We start from the raw sequence: 20707 nt of genomic DNA on the forward strand, positions 1-20707 counted from the left end.
AGAATTTTCGAGTAAAAGTTGGATGCAATGAGGTTATATCGAAATCAGTTGCGCGAGAATACTCGAATCCACTCGAGCATACAATACACGCGTTATTTTATTGTATTTTCGACAAATTTTGATACAATTCAAAACTTACCAACTTTCCTATTGTTCTGTATATGATAAAATTCATACAAAACAATTTATCAACACAGATTCTAATGATTTTAACAATCACCGCCATTTCTATTAACTATTGGTACAAAAAATAAAGACATAAACACTTAATATATTTAAAAAAACAAAATAGAGAAAAAAAATAAGTAGACTCTACTTTGTACCGCGTAATACATTTTTTTATCTTTTTTATCTATACAAATTTAAATAATTGTATGATGATAATAACAATGACAGAAATGACGTGTAGATATTCGTTATCCATGACATTATCAAAATTTTGTTTGTCATTGGAAATACGTTTCGGTACATACCTATAACTTACACACAAAAATACAGAAAAGTTGTACGCCATCAAAAAAACATAAAGCATTGTGAAAATTGAATATGTCACTTTTCAAATCTTTACCTTTATCTTTTATCCTCCTTCATTTTGTCTACGGCAATATATTCTCGACGATTTTTGTCCTTCTAGAGGGAAAGAGAAAGAACGAGAGAATAAGAGAGGGATGAAAAAGAAAAAAGAAAATTGCATTTCGGAGAACAGCTAAGAAATAATATGTCCTACTTTGAATATGAATATTTCCGATGCACACAGACTTTGATCGTTATGAAAATTCAATTCTACATGTCAACGAAAATGTTTGTCCGGAAAATATATTCCCCTTTAGAATCGAAATATTTCTTCGTCTTTCTAATAATTTATCAAAATTAATTACATTTCTTTTCTATACAAAAATATAGTTATTTGTTTTATTTAACCAAGAAAGTTCGAGATAATCATTATAAATGAATAATACATAAAATGATTAATACGAATTATTTTATTATTTTATTTATTTTTCTTAACAGAATTTTTAGGATAAATTAAGCGATAATGATTGATACGAATTTCTATAGTTTTATAAAAGAACAACTAAAATCTATCGAAAAAACTAACATAATAAAGTCAAAAACCTTGGATTTCGAAAAACTGGTTTACGATTGTTACGCAATACGTGAACCAAAAATTTACTCTTGACAAACGGCAAGCCTATTTGTAATAAATATAATGCAAATTAATTTGTTTGATTTTTACTTAGTATTTTGTATTTTATATCATTATTAGATCACTTTTATATGAATAAATAATTGTGGAACAAATTATCCAATTTTTCATTATTATATTTCTTATAACGAAATATTCATTTTCTGATATACGAGGAACGAATTATGCTCACAAACCGAGGTTACACCATATTAACATTTTTACAATCTATAGTAATACATAATTACATTATCTTTAGAGAACAATAAACCCGTCACATGTATCAGTAACATATTAAAATCAGCAGATAGCAGCAGATAATTAGGCAATTATTCAGTCACGCTAATCGTTAACTTAAGATATTCAATATATCAGTTTAAAAGTATACACATGTATGTGCACGTAAAATAGTAATAATCCAAAATAATTATAATTATATCGCAATACTTAAATAATAAAATTTAATATCTAATCAAACTTTTCTTTTGTTCTATATATATATATATATATATATATATATATTAAGATAAGATTATGATGAAAAACGGATAGATTCTGTTCTTACAATTATAGAGATTGTGTGCATCGTTAAAGTAAAGACGATAATAGGCGTGTGTGCATGCGCATAAACGTCGACCATAGTACTACGTCATATTATACATAATGTTCCATTGGAAGCGCAGTACTCGCTCATGGCAATGTATCTAGTTTTACCGTGCCGCTGGGTCTCATTCTCTGGTTTCAAATTCGTCGACTTCTCTACGTAACATCCCATCTCAACTAGGATTGCACGACACACAGAGAGAGAGAGAGAGAGAGAGAGAAAGAGGTAAAACATAATGACGAATATGATCGATCGGCAAATTCCCATTTAGTATCAAATGCAAGAAATGAATAATTAATATTAATTTCTATTGAATTAATATACAACATTAGTCGAGATAGATTGATCAATTATTACTTTCCTGTTAAATGTTACAATGATTAATTATTAATATTTATTTAAAAAGAATCGCGCGATATATAGTTATCCCTAAGAATATTTAGATATTTGTGTTTATTTGATTTACTTTTAATTTTTCGGATCTATCTGTTCTTCTTCTTTTTTCTCTTTTAGATTGTTATAAAATAATATTTGTTTTTATTTGTGTGTATTTCTTTCAATATGTGTGTGACATCAAAGTAAAATTTTCGTTATAATAATGAACTTATGTAAACATGTTTTTAGAAGTATTTTTTTATTTAAAATATATAATTTTGTATAAAAAATATCTTTAAAAATACTCTCAAAATTATAATTGTACATTATTTTTATTAGTTTTTTTATCTTATCTATTATATATTGTTTAACTTTATATATCAAAATCAATGTTCAAAAAGTCCAAATAAAACTCGTGATCGTTACTTCCAATTTCATGGAAAATTTTGTTCGGTAACTTTGTATTTCTGCCATTTTGAAATATTATCTTTAGAATATTTAAAGAAGCGAAATTAATTACACTTACACAATTCGTTAAAAATTTATTACGAATTTTACGAAATATCTCCGAAACTATTTAATCCTTTTGCCCTCAAAAAGCGACAGTCTTTATTTATAATAGATTTCTTTATCTCCATTTGATAAAAGTATAGTAATAGTAATAAGTTCCTCAGCAGTTTATGTACTTTCGTAGGAAGTATAAACTAATATTACTTAAAATAGAGAGATTAAGATAAAATTAATATAATATAAGATCAGTATGGTTTTTTTTTTGCTGTGACAGCTGAAAGCAGACATAAAACTGAAATAATAAAAGAGCTTTGGTGACTGAAGAAAAACAAACGACCGCAAAGAGTTAACGTTACAAAACACGAGTTTTGATCTAAGAATTGAAGAAATATTCATGTTTCATAAGTACTGAACAAATTTCTTTTTGTCTATCGTCTCTTAACAAAATTATTTATCTGTTATCTCTTAACAAGATTAAATTTACATTTTTGTTTAACAACGATTGACGAATAATATTATATTTTCTTTTTTTCTTTTCTTTCATAGATCGTTATCGAAAAAAAATTAACTATGATATACAAAAGAAGTCTTCTTTTCATCATATTTTTCATTTGGAAAGGTAAATTTTTATCGTAAAATTATTATTAAATCGGTTGTATACTCTAAATTTATTTAATTTTAGCCAGAGCAAATGATTGCATACCACGAAAATTCAATTTCGATAGTATCGTGTGCGTTTGTAATTCGACTTACTGTGACTCGACACCAGATATCGGAGAACCCGAAAAAGGAAGCTTCCATGTATATGTTTCCAGTAAGGATGGTCTTAGATTGAATTATTTCAAAGGATATTTTCAACAAAATAATAATTATTCATATTCCGACTGGAGCAATTACATCAAAGTTATTAAAAATAGCATAGATGTTTCTAGAGATAAGAAATATCAAACTATACAAGGTTTTGGCGGATCATTTACTGATTCGGTAGGAATTAATTTGAAAAATTTGAGTAAACAAACCCAGGAGATGCTGCTGCAGTGAGTAATCAAGAAATTTCTTATTTTTATTTTAACAAATATATACAAAATACCCTAACGCAACCCTAACGAAAATAATTGAACAAAATTATCGTTGTTTATAAAACCAATGTTAATAATATGAATACTGGTATCCTGTTTAGATCATATTTCGGTCGAAATGGCAGCAGATATAATTTTGGTCGTCTACCAATCGGTGGTTCCGATTTTTCTGTAAGACAATATTCGTTGGATGATACAACAGAACCGGATAAATATCTCGAGCATTTTGAATTAGCCAAAGAAGATATGAATTTAAAAATACCATTTATCAAAAGAGCTGTAGAAATATCCCGTAATCTCAAATTAACTGCAGCCGTTTGGAGTCCACCGATTTGGATGAAAACTAATCACAAATTTAATGGCCCAAGTAAATATTATATTATTTATTAAGGTACATTCTTTTCTTTTCTTTTCTTTCGAGGAATCCTTTCGATAACGTTATCATATAATTTCAGGTGTACTTATAAAAAAATATTATCAAACGTATGCCAATTATTTGCTGAAATTTTTACAATCATATAAAAGTAACGGCATTGATATATGGGCTATTTCAACGGGAAATGAACCTTCCAGTTCATTTGTACCTACAATCCCAATACCTACTATGGGATGGACACCACTTAATTTAGGGGAATGGATAGCTAATTATCTAGGGCCAACTTTAGCTCGTTCGGAATTCAATAAAACGGCCATCTTAGCTTTAGATGATCAGAGATTTACTTTAATACGTTTTTTCGATTTACTTGCATCCAATAAAAAAGCACTGGATTATATTAGTGGCATAGCTTTACACTGGTATTGTGACGAATACTTTTCCACAACATTGTTAGATTCGACTCATTACAAGTATCCAAATAAATATCTTCTTATAACCGAAGCAAGTAACGGTAAATTGATTTTTTTAATAGATTTAAAATAAACTAAATTCCCCCCTCAAAATCTTTTATCATCATATTATTCTTTTATGTTTTAATTCTATTAGGTTTTAAAAAGAACGATGTTCCAAAAGTACAGCTTGGATCTTGGGAAAGAGCACACAAGTATATTTTGGACATAATAATGGTATTCTTTGAATTTTCTTTTTTATGAATTGAACTAATAGAAAATTTTGTTAACTGTTCTTTTTTATATTTCTTTACTTCCAATCAATTGTTTAGAATTGCAGACATTGGGTAAGAGGATGGATTGATTGGAATCTCGTCTTAGATAAAAATGGTGGTCCAAATGTTAATAAAAATTTTGTTGATGCAGCTGTCATAATAAATCCTGAAAATGATGAATTTTTCAAACAACCGATGTACTATGCGATTAAACATTTCAGTAGATTTGTAGAACGAGATTCTGTAAGGATTGATAGCACGACAACTAAAGATATCGAAACTATCGCTTTCGAAACTCCCTCGAAAATGATCGTAGTTATTTTGTACAATATGTATGTACATCTTAATATTCTCTATCAAAATTGCATCTCTTTTGCAATTCTTAATTTTATTATATTTTTTCTTTTTTCTTTTAGGAGCTCCGAGGATAAAAATGTCACAATTACAGATTCCAAAAACGGTGACATTATGATTGCAATACGTTCGTATTCAATTTACACTATAATATATAAATAAATAAATATTTCGCTGATCTGATATAACGATTACTAAATACATGAAGGGCATAGGATTAATTAAATTACATTGTATTGTAATATTTAGAAATTTATGTTTATACTACATAAAATAAAACTATTATATTAAAAGTTCTACTATAATATGCAATATTTATATGAAAAATCTTAAAGTAAAATATTATTTACATCTTAAGGCAAAAGAAAAAAGACAATACATTATTTCAACTTTATGGATAATGTGTCTGTTCGTAATTACCAAACTTCTTAGTTGGAATCGGTCTAAAACGTCTTGGTATCCATTTTAGTGCATGCTGATCCAATTTACGTCGTGTAACAGCAATTCCAAATTCGAACGGATGTCTCTTTTTCATAAGAGGACACGTTTTATTATCAATAACATAAATTTTTTGCCAATTGTATATCTCTGGTGCGTGTCTGTAAAAAAAAAGAAAAAAAGAAAAGATATGATTATACTTGATTGTACTATACGGTTTTTAATGTCTAAACTTCTACACCTATGCGTTAAAAAAGAAAATTAAAATAAATTATTACGTTGTATTATTAAATTCTAACTTTACCTATGACGTGGTCTATTTGTTACAAGATGTTTATAATATCTTTCCAACCAATCTCTTCGTACATCAGATTTGATGTCAGCTATTTTTTGAACATTATATCCTAAATACGGTTTCATGTTAATTTCTTTTTTCATCGGAGTATTAGCATAAAATTTAATTAAAGATTTAAGAACATCAGTGTTCAAGCCATGAACTTTTTCACCCTCAACTTTATCAAATAATTTAACAGAATCTGTAGCCCAACATATATTGCGTCTCGGATTTTCATCAGAATTCTCTGAATGCAGTAGAGTAGTATTAAGTTGATAAACATAGAATGACCAGTACTGGCCATTCGTTATAGCCATTTGATTGATTAATGGATAAGTAACATCATGAAATGTAGAAAAACCTATGAAATGAATAGAATTAAAATCAAGAAATAATTTAATAATAAACAATAAAATATTTTTAATAATATACCTTGATAACAGGCTTGTGATAATAACCAACTATACGAAGCAAAGATGGCTTGCGTAAGAAGAGCATCACTTTTATCATCACATACTCTTTCAGCTAAGTATCCACAATTATGGTAAGATAAAAGGCCAAATTCACATGGATCACCAGGCCAAAATCCTGGTATACTTGTAGCATGTTTATACTTAAGAACGTATCCTAGTGATCTGGGATCTAACTTGTACTGTGGAACAGTCAAAGAAGAATCTTCGCATTCGCTCAAAGACATGATTTCATTTAGAGGAAAATCATGTCGCAAGTGAAGAATAGATTTACCATAATACTGTACAGGAAGATTTATTGGATCATTCATACAGTGTTTATTCCAATTTCTTTTCCTTACATTCATTATTAATCCTGATGGATCTATTCCACCAACAAACCAAAATGCTTCAACACGAGGTTCAAAATCTGTTTGAGCTTCCAACAAATGCGGTCTAATGGTAACAATATTTGATTGTAATATTCTATTTATTTGATATACCACCGCGTTTGCTAAAACTTCTTCCATCTTTGCTTTACTTTCTAATTGGTCTTCCTTTAATTCGTGTTTCCTTCTGAAATGCGATAACAATTTTTATTAAAGTTAACTTGTCGCATATAAATTATACTACAAGATATATGATATATGATAGATATTATTTTACTAAAAATTAAATTAATTATTAAATAATTATACTCTTACATATATTATTATCATAAATGAATTTAAAATCTTATTTTGAATACTTACTGTCTACTAGAGTATTCAAATGCAATGATGTCTTCAATAGTACTTTTAATGTTATTCAGAATAGATTCAAGTTCTTCATCAGTCATGACATTATTATAAAAATCTGGTAGTCCACGTTCTTGAATAACATAAGTTCTTGTAATATATTGAGCGTGATCCAAAGAATTATAAGGTATTAAATGTTCATCCAAAAATAATGATTTCCAGCCGTAATAACGTGGCATATTGATTTTAAAGAGTTTTTCCTCAACAGTTCGAAGTTTTTTAATTTGATCATGCCATTCTGCCCACTTTCTCTTTTTTACAGATTTGTTAGACATATCCAATATTGGTGGATAAACCGGAGCAGTTGCAATTTGACTTTCATTAGATAAAGTTGTCGAATACTTCTTCGAACCATGTCTTAAAACAGACACGGTATTTTTTAACAGTCGTAAATGTAAACGAACAAACATTTTGTTTATAAATAAATTTATCAACCATAAATGAAAATTATATCAAATATATATGCATATACAAAATTATAACCTCAATGTTATTTTCATTATAAGTAATTAGTTTAACAACGCATTTAAATACTATTTTTCATAAATATAATGTTATCTTAAGTTTACAATAAACACTATATGTTATTGTTAAAGATAAACTGAATTTGATACATTTATCATTTAATTTTAGAACAAAATAGATTAAGGTATGATCACAGCATATGAAACGTGACTCTGTGATACGTTAAATACCTAGAAACAAAATTTCATTGCAACGATGCACAGATGCATCACAATTACATATAAATTACAAATAAAAATAGAAAATATTAGATATATTAAAATTATTTATGATACATATTTATTAAATACATTTACATATATTGTAAGTAAATTTAATATCTTATTGTTTTTTGTTTAAATCTTAAACAAATCAAATTTAGAAATAGGTTTGGACAAATATGAATTAGAATTTGTACTGTTGGCGACTCTGTCATTGGAATATTATGGATTCTTGGCGAGTACAGCTGGCTGTCAAAAGTTTTGAAAAATAGCGTGTTACTTGAAAAAAGAAAACTAAAAAATATTTCATCTAATAAATTAAATCAATACGATCAATCGGAAGATCGAATCATCATGTTAACTGCTGCAGCAAATACTTTATCAAACAATGGTGGATCATACAGTAGTGATAGGCCATCAAGTGCAGGAGATCCGGAACTTGCAGCAGATCCTGCATCTGGTGGATTTTTCCATTCAGATTATAAAAAGTAATTCAGATTGATTAATCTCTAATCGAATACTATATAATAATTATTTTATAATATTATATATACGTACGTATTTATATATGTATAAAAATTAGTATGAATAATTTTTTCAGACATGAAGATTTGAAGCAAATGTTAGATAGTAACAAAGATGGTTTAAAGTTAGAAGCTATGAAACGTATAATAGGGGTACTTAAATGATGTCTCAATTAATTATTAAACTTTATCGTAAAAAGAACTGATAAAATCATAAAGATGTATAAATTTGTAGATGGTGGCTAAAGGAAGAGACGCATCAGAACTTTTTCCAGCGGTAGTAAAAAATGTTGTATCGAAGAACATTGAAGTTAAAAAATTGGTATATGTATATTTAGTACGTTACGCAGAAGACCAACAAGATCTTGCACTGTTGTCGATATCTACATTCCAAAGAGCTTTGAAAGATCCCAATCAATTGATAAGAGCCAGCGCTTTAAGAGTTTTGTCTAGCATCAGAGTTTCTATGATTGTACCAATTGTGATGCTTGCCATTAAAGATTCTGCTAGTGATATGTCACCATATGTACGTAAAACAGCAGCGCATGCTATTCCTAAACTGTATTCTTTAGATCCTGAACAAAAAGAGGAATTGATTGGAGTTTTAGAAAAACTTTTGTCAGACAAGACAACTCTTGTTGTTGGTTCTGCGGTAATGGCTTTTGAAGAAGTCTGTCCGGAAAGAATAGACTTGATACATAAAAATTACAGAAAATTATGTAATCTATTAGTCGATGTTGATGAGTGGGGTCAAGTAGTTATAGTTAATATGCTCACAAGATATGCCAGAGCGCAGTTTATTAATCCTAATATAGATGTAAGTATAATATAGATGTAAGTCTTACTACGTAAGACAAAATAAGTTACAAAATGATTGATTTCTTATTACAAATCATTCTAAGAAATATAATTATTTTTAGAGCTTGGAAGAAGATGAAAATCGTCCATTTTACGATTCGGATTCGGATTCTTCTAATACAAAAAAACCTAAATTTTCTATAGATCCTGATCATCGTTTGTTATTACGAAATACAAAACCGCTTTTACAAAGTCGTAATGCTTCGGTTGTAATGGCGGTATCACAATTATATCATCATACAGCAGCACGTAGTGAAGTTATAATCGCGGCTAAAGCATTAATAAGATTATTGAGAGGTCATAGAGAAGTTCAAAGCATTGTACTACATTGCATTGCGAGCATGTCAATTACAAGAAAGGTAATGTAAGTATAATGTTAAAGTATACTGTACATTTTATAATATCTCATTTAAACTATTTAATTATGTATATATATAATCTAATCAATTATTATATAATACAGAATAAGTTATTAATTTAAGTATTATTTTATATAGGGCATGTTTGAACCCTTCTTAAAATCATTTTTTGTAAGGACTTCAGATCCCACGCATATAAAACTATTGAAATTAGATATATTAACAAATTTAGCTACTGAAACTAGTATTGGAGTAATATTGAGAGAATTCCAAACATATATTTCAAGTAGTGATAAAGAATTTGTTGGAGCTAGCATTCAAGCTATCGGTAGATGCGCCAGTAATATAAAAGAAGTTACAGATACATGTTTAGGTGGTCTAGTTTCTTTGTTAAGTAACAGAGATGGTAAGTTTCCATTAGTTTAAAATCATTAGTTTTTATATTTTTATATATAATATTTTTCTACATCTGCATTTCCTTTGTTTCCTTAGAGGCTGTTGTGGCAGAAAGTGTTGTTGTGATAAAAAAGTTATTGCAAACGCAACCAAATGAACACAAAGATATAATCGCTCAAATGGCTAAATTAATGGATTTTATAACAATACCGCAAGCAAGAGCGTCTATTTTATGGTTGTTAGGCGAATACTCAGATCGCGTACCAAAAATTGCACCTGATGTTTTAAGAAAAATGGCTAAAAATTTTATCAATGAACAAGACATCGTTAAGTTACAAACTCTTAATTTAGCTGTCAAATTGTATTTGAACAATCCGATACAAACTAAACCATTTTGTCAGTATGTCTTCCAACTTGCAAAATACGATCAAAATTATGACATCAGAGACCGTGCACGTTTCTTGAAACATTTTATTTTTTCGGAAGATAACGAAGCAAAAAAGAAACTTCCTGAATTTGCGAAAAGAATTTTCTTAGCTCCAAAACCAGCACCTACGTTAACCTCAAGATTCAAAGATTCCGAATTTCAATTAGGTACTTTGTCTCATTATCTGAATATGCCATGTGCAGGATATCGTCCATTGCCACCTTTCCCTGAAGTAGCACCAGATCCATCTGTTAGAAATGTAGAACCGATTAATGTGCAAGATACAAAAGAACAATATAAATATACTCGTAAGGAAAGAAAAGAAAAGAAACAAAAAGCTAAAGAGAAGCCTTTTTACAGCGATGAAGAAAGTACTGCTGATGAGGGTAAGTTGTAATTAATATTGTAAATTGTGTAACAAATAGAAAGAGTGAATAATTTTTAAAAGTAAAACGTTAAATCTTATTAACAGAAGAGGAAAATGAATCTTCTGAAACATCAGCAAGCGAGAGTTCTGATGAAGGAAGCGATTCCTCTGAATACTCAGTTGAAACAGATAAGTCTGAAAATAATGACAAAAAGAAAATAATAAAACAATCAGAAGAATCGGATAGTACGACAGATAGTGAGGAAGAGTCAGATTCGGAAGAAGACAGCAATTCTCAAGATAGCGAAGAAGAGGAAGAGGAAGAAGCTATTAAACCAGAACAAAAAGAAAAACCAAAAAGCAACTTAGATTTACTTTTAGATTTAGATGATGGTAAAATTATATACATATAAAAAAAAGACATCACTCGTGCATGAAGCTAAAAAAAAAAAAAATTAAACAAAATTTGTATATTACAGTTGTACCAATGACACCGATAATGACGCCAAGTTTAGGAGGATTTTTAACGCCTATTAATCCCATTGCCTCAGATGGCATCAGAGAAGTGTCTACCTCTTTTATACCTATTAAAAAATATGAAATGTTGAATAGTATTACAGGTCATGGTTTAAAAATGGAATACAGATTTACAAGATCACAACATTTAGTTAGCTCACATTTGATTAATATTGAATTAACATTTACGAACGAAGGAAATAAGCAAATTAAAGATATACAAATTGGAAATAAGGTGAAATATTTTTGTGAATTAGGCATGAATATGTTAATTTTATATATAATCAGAGTAGGGTAATATATATATATATATATACATATTATTTTATTATATATTATATATTTATTTTTTATGTTTTTCAGAATCTTCAAAAAGGAATGCAAATTCACGACTTTATGAAAATATCATTACTAGAAATAAACTCGACTTTATCTTCTACACTAGGTATTAATTTTAATGACTCTATGCAACCGGCAAATTTTAATATTGATTTTATAATCGACGAAGAGAAATATTCCTGTCCTGTGATTATCAAAGCTCCTATCGGAGAAATAATCAGATCGGTGTTGCTACCAGAAACAATGTTTAACAATGAAAAAGCTAAATTAAAAGGTATGAACGAAAACTCAGCAAAAATAACTTTTTCGGGGAATAGGAAACATCTGTCCGAAAAAATTTTCGAAACTGCAAACGTTGCAATGATATCAAGCGAAAATGAAATAATCAGGTAAATTATTTTTAAAAATCTTCACATTAAAAAAAAGAAAAGTATATTGTGTAAGTTGTATCATATGTTTTTTTTAAATTTTCAGATATGCTGCTCATACTTTAGCATCTAAATCATTGGTATTAATAACGATCAAAATCATTGATACAGAACATTTGGAAATATGTGTAAATTGTGAAAAAATGGTCATAGGTTCAATCTTATTAAATGAATTTAAGAGTAACTTAAAATGAATGAAATATTTCTTATATTCACACGCGATAGGAAGATTTATCGATAAAAAAAATATATCACATATTAATCAAATAATATAATCATTCAATTTATGTTACCATAAAATTATTAAACATATATATTATATAATATATAATATTATACGTAATGTATATATATATATATATATATTATATGGAGCAAGTAATTATTATGTTCAATTTATTTTATTTCAGATATATGTACAATAACAACATATTTTCCTTTAGAAAATATATTCATATTTTATTATAATTCTCAAAAAAGCTTTGCATTTTAAATAAAATCAAAATATTCTTCGTTAAAGTAATTTATCTTTTACTCCAAACCATATTAATTTTTGCGAATCATAAATATCCCAATCAGCTATTTCCCAAAATCGTAATCTATATTCCTTGCAATTTCTTAAAAATTTTTGTAATACTATAAAAAAAATAATCACAATTTAAATTTATTTACATAAAATGAAAATAAACAGAACATAGAAATATTGTTTTTACCTTTCAACATATTATCAGAAATTGGTTTAGAAAATCCAATATCCTCGTTTGGAAAACGTTTAATCATATCAAATAAAATTTCGGTACCAAATCCTTTATTTCTATATTTCGAACGAATATATGCCGTATCTAATACTGGCATCGTATATCTTTCATTTGTCGAATAAACTTCAGTTCCTAAAAATATAATTTATTTACAATTGTTAAAAAATTTAAAAATTAGAAATTAATTTTTAAAAAATTGAACTATTTAAAAATTAGAAATTAAATTAAATTTAAATTGAAAGAAATATTAAAATTATTATTTACCTTTAGGTTTAACGGTATAAAAACCGATAGGTATCCCATTTTCCCATCTAATTAAAACGATATCAAAATTATCAGCATAATCATATGGCGTCTCTAATTTTTCCGGTTTAGGAGTATCAAGTTCAATATAAATAATTCGACATAGTATATAATAAATTAATCTCTCTTGATTGGTCTTCACCTAAAAAGAAATCGTACTTTGTAGTAACTACGTTAATCAAATGTGTATCAATCACATGTATCGTACTACGTTAATCAAAAAATAATTTATAAACGTAACCTCGTTCCAATTATTTTCATATTTGTCTTGAAAACTATTATTTATATCTAAAATATTATCGTTCACTTTTATAGCTACAAATTGATTACATTTATTACAATCGAGTCGATATATCGTTCCATGTATATTGTATTGTTTTAAATCCAATTGAGTTTGAATTATTCTCGGTAATTCTGTTTTCTGCTCGTAATTAGTACACCTAAATAATAATTCATATATTATTTATAAATATATTCATTTTTTTAAGTAAGCAAAAAACAAATTCATTATTAATATCATGATTAATGAAAATGTACATGTTAGATAATTAAAATCCAACGATTTGTTAATTAATGGAATGAACAGTCGAAAAAACAATTATTAAACGATGTTACCTTGAGCATATCATTTTCTACGAAAATTTAAACAATTTGGTTACAATAAAACTAACGTAATGGTCATCATCCGGATGATTTGACAAAAAATAACAGGAACATCGATCAAAATAAACTTGTATGAACATAAGCGATACAATCTTAAACGATAATATAACTTTAGTAACTGATAAATATGATAACCAATGAAATCACGATTCTATTTTATAGATAAATCTAAACTAACTACCTAATGTTGGCAATTAAAAAATCTTTAAAATGGCGGCCTTTTTATTCCATTTCGAGTAACTTGTATTCTACGTAAAAATAAAATGACTACGTAAAAACAAAAAAGTACAATATAATATTTTACGAGAAAAAATAAACAATAATGAAATAGAAAACGTTTAAATAAATACTTCAATTTTCTTTGAAGAAACTCATTATGGTTTCTTAATGCATCGTGAAAGTATTTACACCGTACGCATACTAATTCGATTGAAAAGCTAATACTAATTAGAATGCTAAAGACTAACGCTAAATAGAAAACTCGAATAGTTTATGAAGTTTGATCAAAAATATTTCAATTAAAAATAATGAAGAAAAATGTATTCCTCTAATTAGTCAAAAAAAAAGTATACGCACAAAAAATGATTATTGCATCATATTGATAAGAAAATAATCAAATCATTTTTCGATCAGTATATTTATTACTGGACGAAAATATTTATTTGATATCATAAGCAGTTATTATGCAAAATGAACAGAATTCCAATAAATAGCGAGAAATTTCCCCCGCCGAGTGTTGTTATCTCAACAAACTCGTATAGAAGTTTCCACGTCATGATAATTTGTTTCATACATGCACATCTTTACATTTCTTCGTAATATGCTATATCTATAGTATATATATGTTATGTAGTATATATGGAATGTGCGCAGAAGTCCATACACTCGAAGATACCAAGCCGGCGTTTACGAACACACATATACACAAGTTACACCTCATTTTAAATATTAGTAGTATGAACGATTGTGAAAGCATCGACTTCTTAGTATAGTCCAATAACATCCTACTGTTCGGAGCTTATCAAGAATAATTAATTAAATTTTTCAAAATGCTGATTAAAGAATCATTACCGGTAGTAATTGGCGTAGTCCATCCAAATATCGGTGGATGGCTAGGTGCTTATTACGTACGAAAAAATCTAAATCCATGGTATGCGGTAAGTTGAAGAATTTTTTTCTTTCTTTTTTCTACTCTTATCGATCATTCTTCCCCAGTCACGTAATAGACGCTAAGCGATTGAAAAAGAAAATATAAAAAAAAAGAAATATAAAAAAAAAGAAAATAATTTGGACTATGATAATATTATGTCATTCCGGAAGGAAACACATAGATTTTGTAATTTGAAAATTATTGGCGGGAAATATTGAAATAAGACCCGCCTAGTTTTTGAACTTATTTGTTAATATTACTAACAATGCACTGTCGCGTGTTATTCATATGATTATAATTATTTTTGTTTTGTATTTTTTTGTGTGGGTTTATGTAGATGCATGCTTGTTGAGTTCATTGATAAATGATTTATTAAATTTTATAATATTGGGAGTGAAACTTAATTGTTTTGTAAACGTAATTCTTTTTCTATATAATGCAAATTTATATCTAAAATAATCTTTAACATCTATTTCAATTATCTTAGTCTTTGAAAAAACCATCTTGGACACCACCAAATTGGGTATTTGGGCCAGTATGGACAACTCTTTACAGTACAATAGGTTACTCTTCGTATTTAGTATGGCGAGATGCCGGAGGATTTAAAGAAGCAGCCTTACCACTTTCAATATATGGTGCTAATTTAGCTTTGAATTGGGCTTGGACACCTATCTTTTTTGGAGGACACAATATTAAATTGGTAATTTAGTTATCACCTGCATTAGTAATTCAGTAGTTTGGAATAATATTGTTTATCATCGGATAAATTTTATTTTTTTGAAATATTCGTTTTTAGGCTTTATATGAACTTCTACTAGTATGGGGTACATCAGCAGCAATGGCAGTAACCTTTTACCAAGTGAATCCACTAGCTGGATTATTAATTGTTCCCTACTTTGCATGGGGTACTCTTGCGACGGCATTAAATTATGTAATATATAGGGATAATCCACAAAAAGCATTAGAAGATAAGAAAGAATAAGAAAAACAAGAAAGAGATATTATTAAAATAAAAAATAATAATTTATAAAAAAGGATAAGAAATGTAGTAATATTGGCTTAAAGGACGCATATAGCATTCTATTTTTTTTACAGTTGTTATATCACTGCTCTTTAGTAAATATATGTGCCTTGCATTTAAACGCACAAATAATTGTTGTTAGTATACACATGTTTATTAATTGATATGAAATAAAGATTAGTTAATCAACCATACGTACATTATACAGTATATAGACATAATCCATTATTGGTATTGGTTGATAAATTATATATAAACTAATTTAGAAGGAATCACTTTCATAAATTTTGATCCGTTTAAGTCTACTCTATTCTGCATAAGTTTCTAACAATTTATACTATGTGTTTTAAAACTAAATCGCTTATATATTCATCTTTTCTAAACAATCTTAAAAGTAAGTTAATATTATTTTATACAGAATAGAGTAAACGATCTTACACAACAGAGGTATCAAATATAGTATTGGCCTGAGTGCAGAATAGCACACAGTTGATGATTTTCACGAACGTTACGTAGGGTCAGTTGCATAGATGTAACCTTGCTGCTGAAGTACGTATAATCTTTTTTCAACCGCATCTTTGTCTAAAGGAAAGAAAAGAAAGAACAAAATATGAAGGTAAGTCATTAAGAGAATGATATATATATTGTTTAATAGTTATGGTTATTTTAAACTTTCTACAAATACCAAAAAACACTTACATTTAATAAGTAATGCTTTGTCTTGACTGTGACTGATGTGTTGTGATAATGAATGTAACAATATTTGCGCCGTATGATAACGCTGAAAACACTCAGCAGGATTTCCAAATAATTCATCGAGTGCTGCAGACTGACACTAAAAGGAAGAAAATAAAAATTGATAATTAATTATTACAATGATGATGCTATTATAGAATAATTTAATGCATTAACTTTTATTACCATTTGTATTGCATGATTATATAGAATTTTATCTGCCGTAGCTCCTGGTTGTCGAAGTAATCCTGCACTGTTAAGCTGTTTACATTCTGTCAGGCAAGATCTAAACTTTTCATTCATTGTACTGACAACTACAAAATTAAAAAGAAAAATATATTTATTAATAATATCTTATCTTTATATCCATTAATTCGTTAACTTATTTTTTTTTAATGAAATTTGTTACCTTCTTTTACACTTGCGGTAGGTTGCAATCTACCAGCTTTGAGTTGCTGAGTTGCAAGGCTTAGCCCGGAACTCAACCATTGAAGAGCTCTTACTAATAAAATAACTTGTTCTGCTCTTCTTCTTGTGGCTGCATTATTGGCTTGTTCAATACCACCTAAAGGTGCACCTAATGGTCCAGCTCTATTTCTAGCAACTTCGCATACACATTCACATAATGCTACAACAAAATTCAACTTTGCTAAGATCTCTGAATGTTCTCGTTCCAAAAGCGTTTCTTCTGGGAGTTCTGGGGCTATAAATGTCAATGGACGATCTTCTGTTAAAGTTGGATTAACATCCGGAAAAAGATTTTGAAAACTACCCGCTTCTGTAAATAGAAAAAAAGTTATAATAAGAATATAGTATAATAATAAAATAGTAATAATTAATTAAAAATAATAATAAACCTGATATTTCTGGAAGAGTAACAGCTCTTGTGCCAAAGGGAATAACAGGCGAATGCCTAAGTGTGTTATTGTTATCTTGAAAAGCTTTTGAAGTAGGGGACCCTAAAACTGCCAATGGACCTGAAAGCAACGGTGAAGATGCACTATTGTTTCCCGTTGATCTGCGTAATGGCGATGTTCCACTGTGTGAATGTCGTGCCACTGGACTAACTTGCCAAGTACTAGGAGGTGGTGGTGTTTCACTCAATCTAAAAATGATATGAATATGAAAAATATAATGATATATAGCAATAAATATCATGAATATTATTCCCATACCTTCTACCAGGTGGTGTACCTATTACAAATTGCACACTAGGCGGACTAAGAGAGCCAATATCAAGAGCATGACTTCTGTGAGAATCAACACTTCGCTTCATACTAATCGGCTGAGAGCGAGGAACGACGCTACTTCCAGATCTTACATTACCAGAAGGTGATGATGGATGTGCTGTGCTTCTTTGTGTGGGAACTGGGATTGGTTCAGATATGGGTAAAAAGCATGGACGTGGTGGACTAATTGCCTCTCTGGTATTTTGCTTCATGTACCTGTAACGATGATTACAACACCTATAACTAAATAGAGATATTTATCAAATACGCGTATTTGTTAAACAAAAACTATTTACTTGACTTGCGTGTTAGTATTATTGTCTGTATCACTACTAAGATCACTTGGCACAAGCACAAAGTCATCTTCTGGACTGGAACATGGACTATTTGGTTCCGGATCAGATCTTACAACAACTCCTGGTCCTTCCGGAACAGCTAATGTCGCAGGTGAAGCTGGTAATTCTGCAGGAACTGGACTGGGACTTTCCCTAGCTCCTTGCAGAAAAGGGTGACCAAAAAATTCATCGAAGGGCATTCGATCTCTCGCATTGCGTCTCAACAAACCCAATAACAAATCAGATAATACTAGTGAAGTTCCAGCAGGAATCCTACAATAATAATAGATCAACCCATTAGTTTTGTTTAATGAGTATACTTCATCTTTTCATTTTGGCGGAAAATTTTTAAAATTTTATATTAAAAATTCGGCCCATCATCATATTGGCATCTGTGAATAGAATATTGTTTTCCTCTGACATTTTTTTCTATCGTACAAAATGAGCAATATATTTAAGGTGGTCTAGTTAAGCGAAAGGTCCTGTATATATATAAAGTAGATCCATAAAATTTAAAAAATAATTTTAAAAGACATACTTTGGACCAAGATTAGCGTTTTTCTCATAAAACAATTTAAGGGCATGTGGAGTGTGAGCTTGAAATGGAGCCTTTCCAGTAAGACATTGAAACACTATTGTTCCAAGAGACCACAAATCTGCTTTCGCATCGTATTGAAGTGACATGATTACTTCAGGTGCCATATACATTGGTGAACCACACAATGTAGCAGCCATTACTCCGTCTTGTAAAAAGCGTGCGAAACCAAAATCCGCTATAATATACAATTGGACATATGGTCATTTTATTACATAACATTTAATATATATTATTCATATGCATCTTACCTATTTTTAACGTTATTTGATGTGGTTGTGGACATGCTTTGCCACAGTTATGACTGAGTAAAATATTTTGTGGTTTAAGATCTCTATGAACAATACCTTTGGCATGTAACGCTCTCATTGCACCTGCTAATTGTTTGAGAAATACTCTAATAGTATCCTCTGACAAAGTTCCTTTTGCTATCGAACAAAATAAAAATATATAAATGATATTACTTCTTAATAGAATGATAAGTATAATAATATATACCTCCTAAGTAATCAGCTAAATCTCCACCATTACAATACTCCATAACCAGGAAGACATTATGATTAGATTCCTGAAATGATGAAATAACATTGTTAAACTCTAAGAAGAAAAGCTTATTCGACTAAAACTTAATTAAAAATATCCCTACCTTACAATCTAGCAAAGCAACTACATTCTCATGATGTAGTTCCGTTAACTCCTACAAAACAAAACAAAACAAATAATAAATAAATGCTAAATTTTCTTTCATTCTTTATATAAACCTATAACAACATACCTTCAAAATCTTAATCTCCTTGCCAAGAAGGTTTTGCGATTTGGCTAAACTCTTCTTGGTTATACTTTTGATCGCCACTACGTAATTAGGTTTCTACAAACGTAACAAGTATATCACTATAATGCATTAGGTTTAACAAAATGTCGAATATACGTCACGACAACTGGTTACCACGTGTGGCAAGGTAAGAAAAATAAGAAGCCAAACTAGAAGAAAAATAATTACTTTACGTATTCTGCCTCGATAAACGACGGCAAAAGCACCGTGACCTATCAGGTCCTTGGTGTTATACTCGTAGTCACCGATGACCTCCATTTCAAGGAAATAATTATTTCCAGTTTCGTATCAGTAACATAAGAAGGAAAAAGTACAAATAAATAGAGTGGGGGATGGGAGCGGATAACTAATTCACCGATCTTTTGCGGACAAGGTCAATAGTTTACAAACACGTTCAGATTGACACATGAAAAGATGCATCGTTCGTGGTAATGGGATCGATATGAGCGTGAAGGAATCTTTTGCCTTGTTGTGTCGTTCATAAATTTTCATATCCTTGTTTTCCCTTCCCTCACGAATGTATCAATTTACCTCCTTAATATCGTAATCGTATCCAATTAACTTTACAAATCATCAATAGAAAACTTTTCGCACTGTTCACTGTTCATACTGCAAGAGGGAAGGGGGGGGGGCACATTCAAAAACACCAAACAATGAGAATCATGAACAGAGTGGCTTCTCTGAAAAATGTCAGACACATAAAACTATTCGTTCAGCAATGCATTTACTACAGAGGTCACTTTGTAACACTTTCAGGGACGTACCACGTTTGACCATTCATTTTTTCTCCTTTCTTGTTTCTGTTCTTTTTAGGTAAATTTTTTTATACTTATATTTTTTTTCTACAAATTTCATAAAAAAATTTAATTTAGAACATTCTTGCATCGATTATTAATGATCTTTTATTTTTCGGTTCGAAAT

General features: G+C 29.1%; 6 protein-coding genes across 10 annotated transcripts; 3 read left to right on the top strand and 3 right to left on the bottom strand.

The window, feature by feature from the left end:
• The first annotated feature begins 1839 nt into the window (after window positions 1-1839).
• On the top strand, window positions 1840-5515 carry LOC106793042 (glucosylceramidase-like). Of its 3 annotated transcripts, XM_014759634.1 has the most exons (9): window positions 1840-2015; window positions 2950-3080; window positions 3222-3294; window positions 3358-3712; window positions 3856-4121; window positions 4210-4641; window positions 4737-4816; window positions 4912-5186; window positions 5271-5515. In XM_014759634.1, exons 3-9 carry the CDS (start codon window positions 3246-3248, stop codon window positions 5368-5370), a joined length of 1557 nt encoding a protein of 518 aa, XP_014615120.1. In that variant the 5' UTR covers window positions 1840-2015; window positions 2950-3080; window positions 3222-3245; the 3' UTR covers window positions 5371-5515. The 3 variants fall into 3 exon arrangements, with proteins under 3 accessions (XP_014615120.1, XP_014615119.1, XP_014615118.1); XM_014759633.1 differs by lacking the exon at window positions 2950-3080; XM_014759632.1 differs by lacking the exon at window positions 2950-3080 and having other exon boundaries at window positions 1840-1999; window positions 3220-3294.
• On the bottom strand, window positions 5448-7895 carry LOC106793041 (28S ribosomal protein S30, mitochondrial). Its single transcript, XM_014759631.1, has 4 exons — window positions 7182-7895; window positions 6413-7005; window positions 5951-6341; window positions 5448-5807 (listed from the first exon to the last, which is right to left on the bottom strand). The coding sequence occupies exons 1-4, from the start codon at window positions 7634-7636 to the stop codon at window positions 5600-5602; spliced, it is 1647 nt and encodes a 548-aa protein (XP_014615117.1). The 5' UTR covers window positions 7637-7895; the 3' UTR covers window positions 5448-5599.
• Window positions 7896-8165: 270 nt separating this feature from the next.
• Window positions 8166-12401, top strand: LOC106792965 (AP-3 complex subunit beta-2). Its single transcript, XM_014759496.1, has 10 exons — window positions 8166-8439; window positions 8553-8628; window positions 8711-9292; window positions 9396-9692; window positions 9831-10098; window positions 10185-10901; window positions 10988-11275; window positions 11362-11633; window positions 11762-12126; window positions 12212-12401. Exons 1-10 carry the CDS (start codon window positions 8306-8308, stop codon window positions 12357-12359), a joined length of 3147 nt encoding a protein of 1048 aa, XP_014614982.1. The 5' UTR covers window positions 8166-8305; the 3' UTR covers window positions 12360-12401.
• Window positions 12402-12547: 146 nt separating this feature from the next.
• LOC106792971 (soluble lamin-associated protein of 75 kDa-like) lies at window positions 12548-15251 on the bottom strand. 2 transcript variants are annotated; one of them, XM_014759508.1, is made up of 5 exons: window positions 14961-15251; window positions 13468-13666; window positions 13188-13368; window positions 12879-13055; window positions 12548-12801 (listed from the first exon to the last, which is right to left on the bottom strand). In XM_014759508.1, the coding sequence occupies exons 1-5, from the start codon at window positions 14981-14983 to the stop codon at window positions 12680-12682; spliced, it is 702 nt and encodes a 233-aa protein (XP_014614994.1). In that variant the 5' UTR covers window positions 14984-15251; the 3' UTR covers window positions 12548-12679. The 2 variants fall into 2 exon arrangements, with proteins under 2 accessions (XP_014614994.1, XP_014614995.1); XM_014759509.1 differs by lacking the exon at window positions 14961-15251 and adding an exon at window positions 13842-14081.
• Window positions 14726-16321, top strand: LOC106792974 (translocator protein). The gene is made up of 3 exons (XM_014759512.1): window positions 14726-15046; window positions 15527-15739; window positions 15836-16321. Exons 1-3 carry the CDS (start codon window positions 14939-14941, stop codon window positions 16019-16021), a joined length of 507 nt encoding a protein of 168 aa, XP_014614998.1. The 5' UTR covers window positions 14726-14938; the 3' UTR covers window positions 16022-16321.
• Window positions 16193-20486, bottom strand: LOC106792966 (serine/threonine-protein kinase ULK2). 2 transcript variants are annotated; one of them, XM_014759497.1, is made up of 13 exons: window positions 19955-20486; window positions 19730-19822; window positions 19601-19651; window positions 19453-19522; window positions 19206-19382; window positions 18898-19132; window positions 18321-18632; window positions 17971-18261; window positions 17653-17900; window positions 17205-17573; window positions 16982-17109; window positions 16760-16895; window positions 16193-16642 (listed from the first exon to the last, which is right to left on the bottom strand). In XM_014759497.1, exons 1-13 carry the CDS (start codon window positions 20042-20044, stop codon window positions 16569-16571), a joined length of 2274 nt encoding a protein of 757 aa, XP_014614983.1. In that variant the 5' UTR covers window positions 20045-20486; the 3' UTR covers window positions 16193-16568. The 2 variants fall into 2 exon arrangements, with proteins under 2 accessions (XP_014614983.1, XP_014614984.1); XM_014759498.1 differs by having other exon boundaries at window positions 17971-18240; window positions 19955-20484.
• Between the last annotated feature and the right edge of the window lie 221 nt (window positions 20487-20707).

The sequence above is a fragment of the Polistes canadensis genome, unplaced genomic scaffold (genome assembly GCF_001313835.1).
Source record: "Polistes canadensis isolate GaletaPanama2010 unplaced genomic scaffold, ASM131383v1 scaffold_10, whole genome shotgun sequence".
In the NCBI taxonomy this organism is placed as follows: Eukaryota; Metazoa; Arthropoda; class Insecta; order Hymenoptera; family Vespidae; genus Polistes; species Polistes canadensis.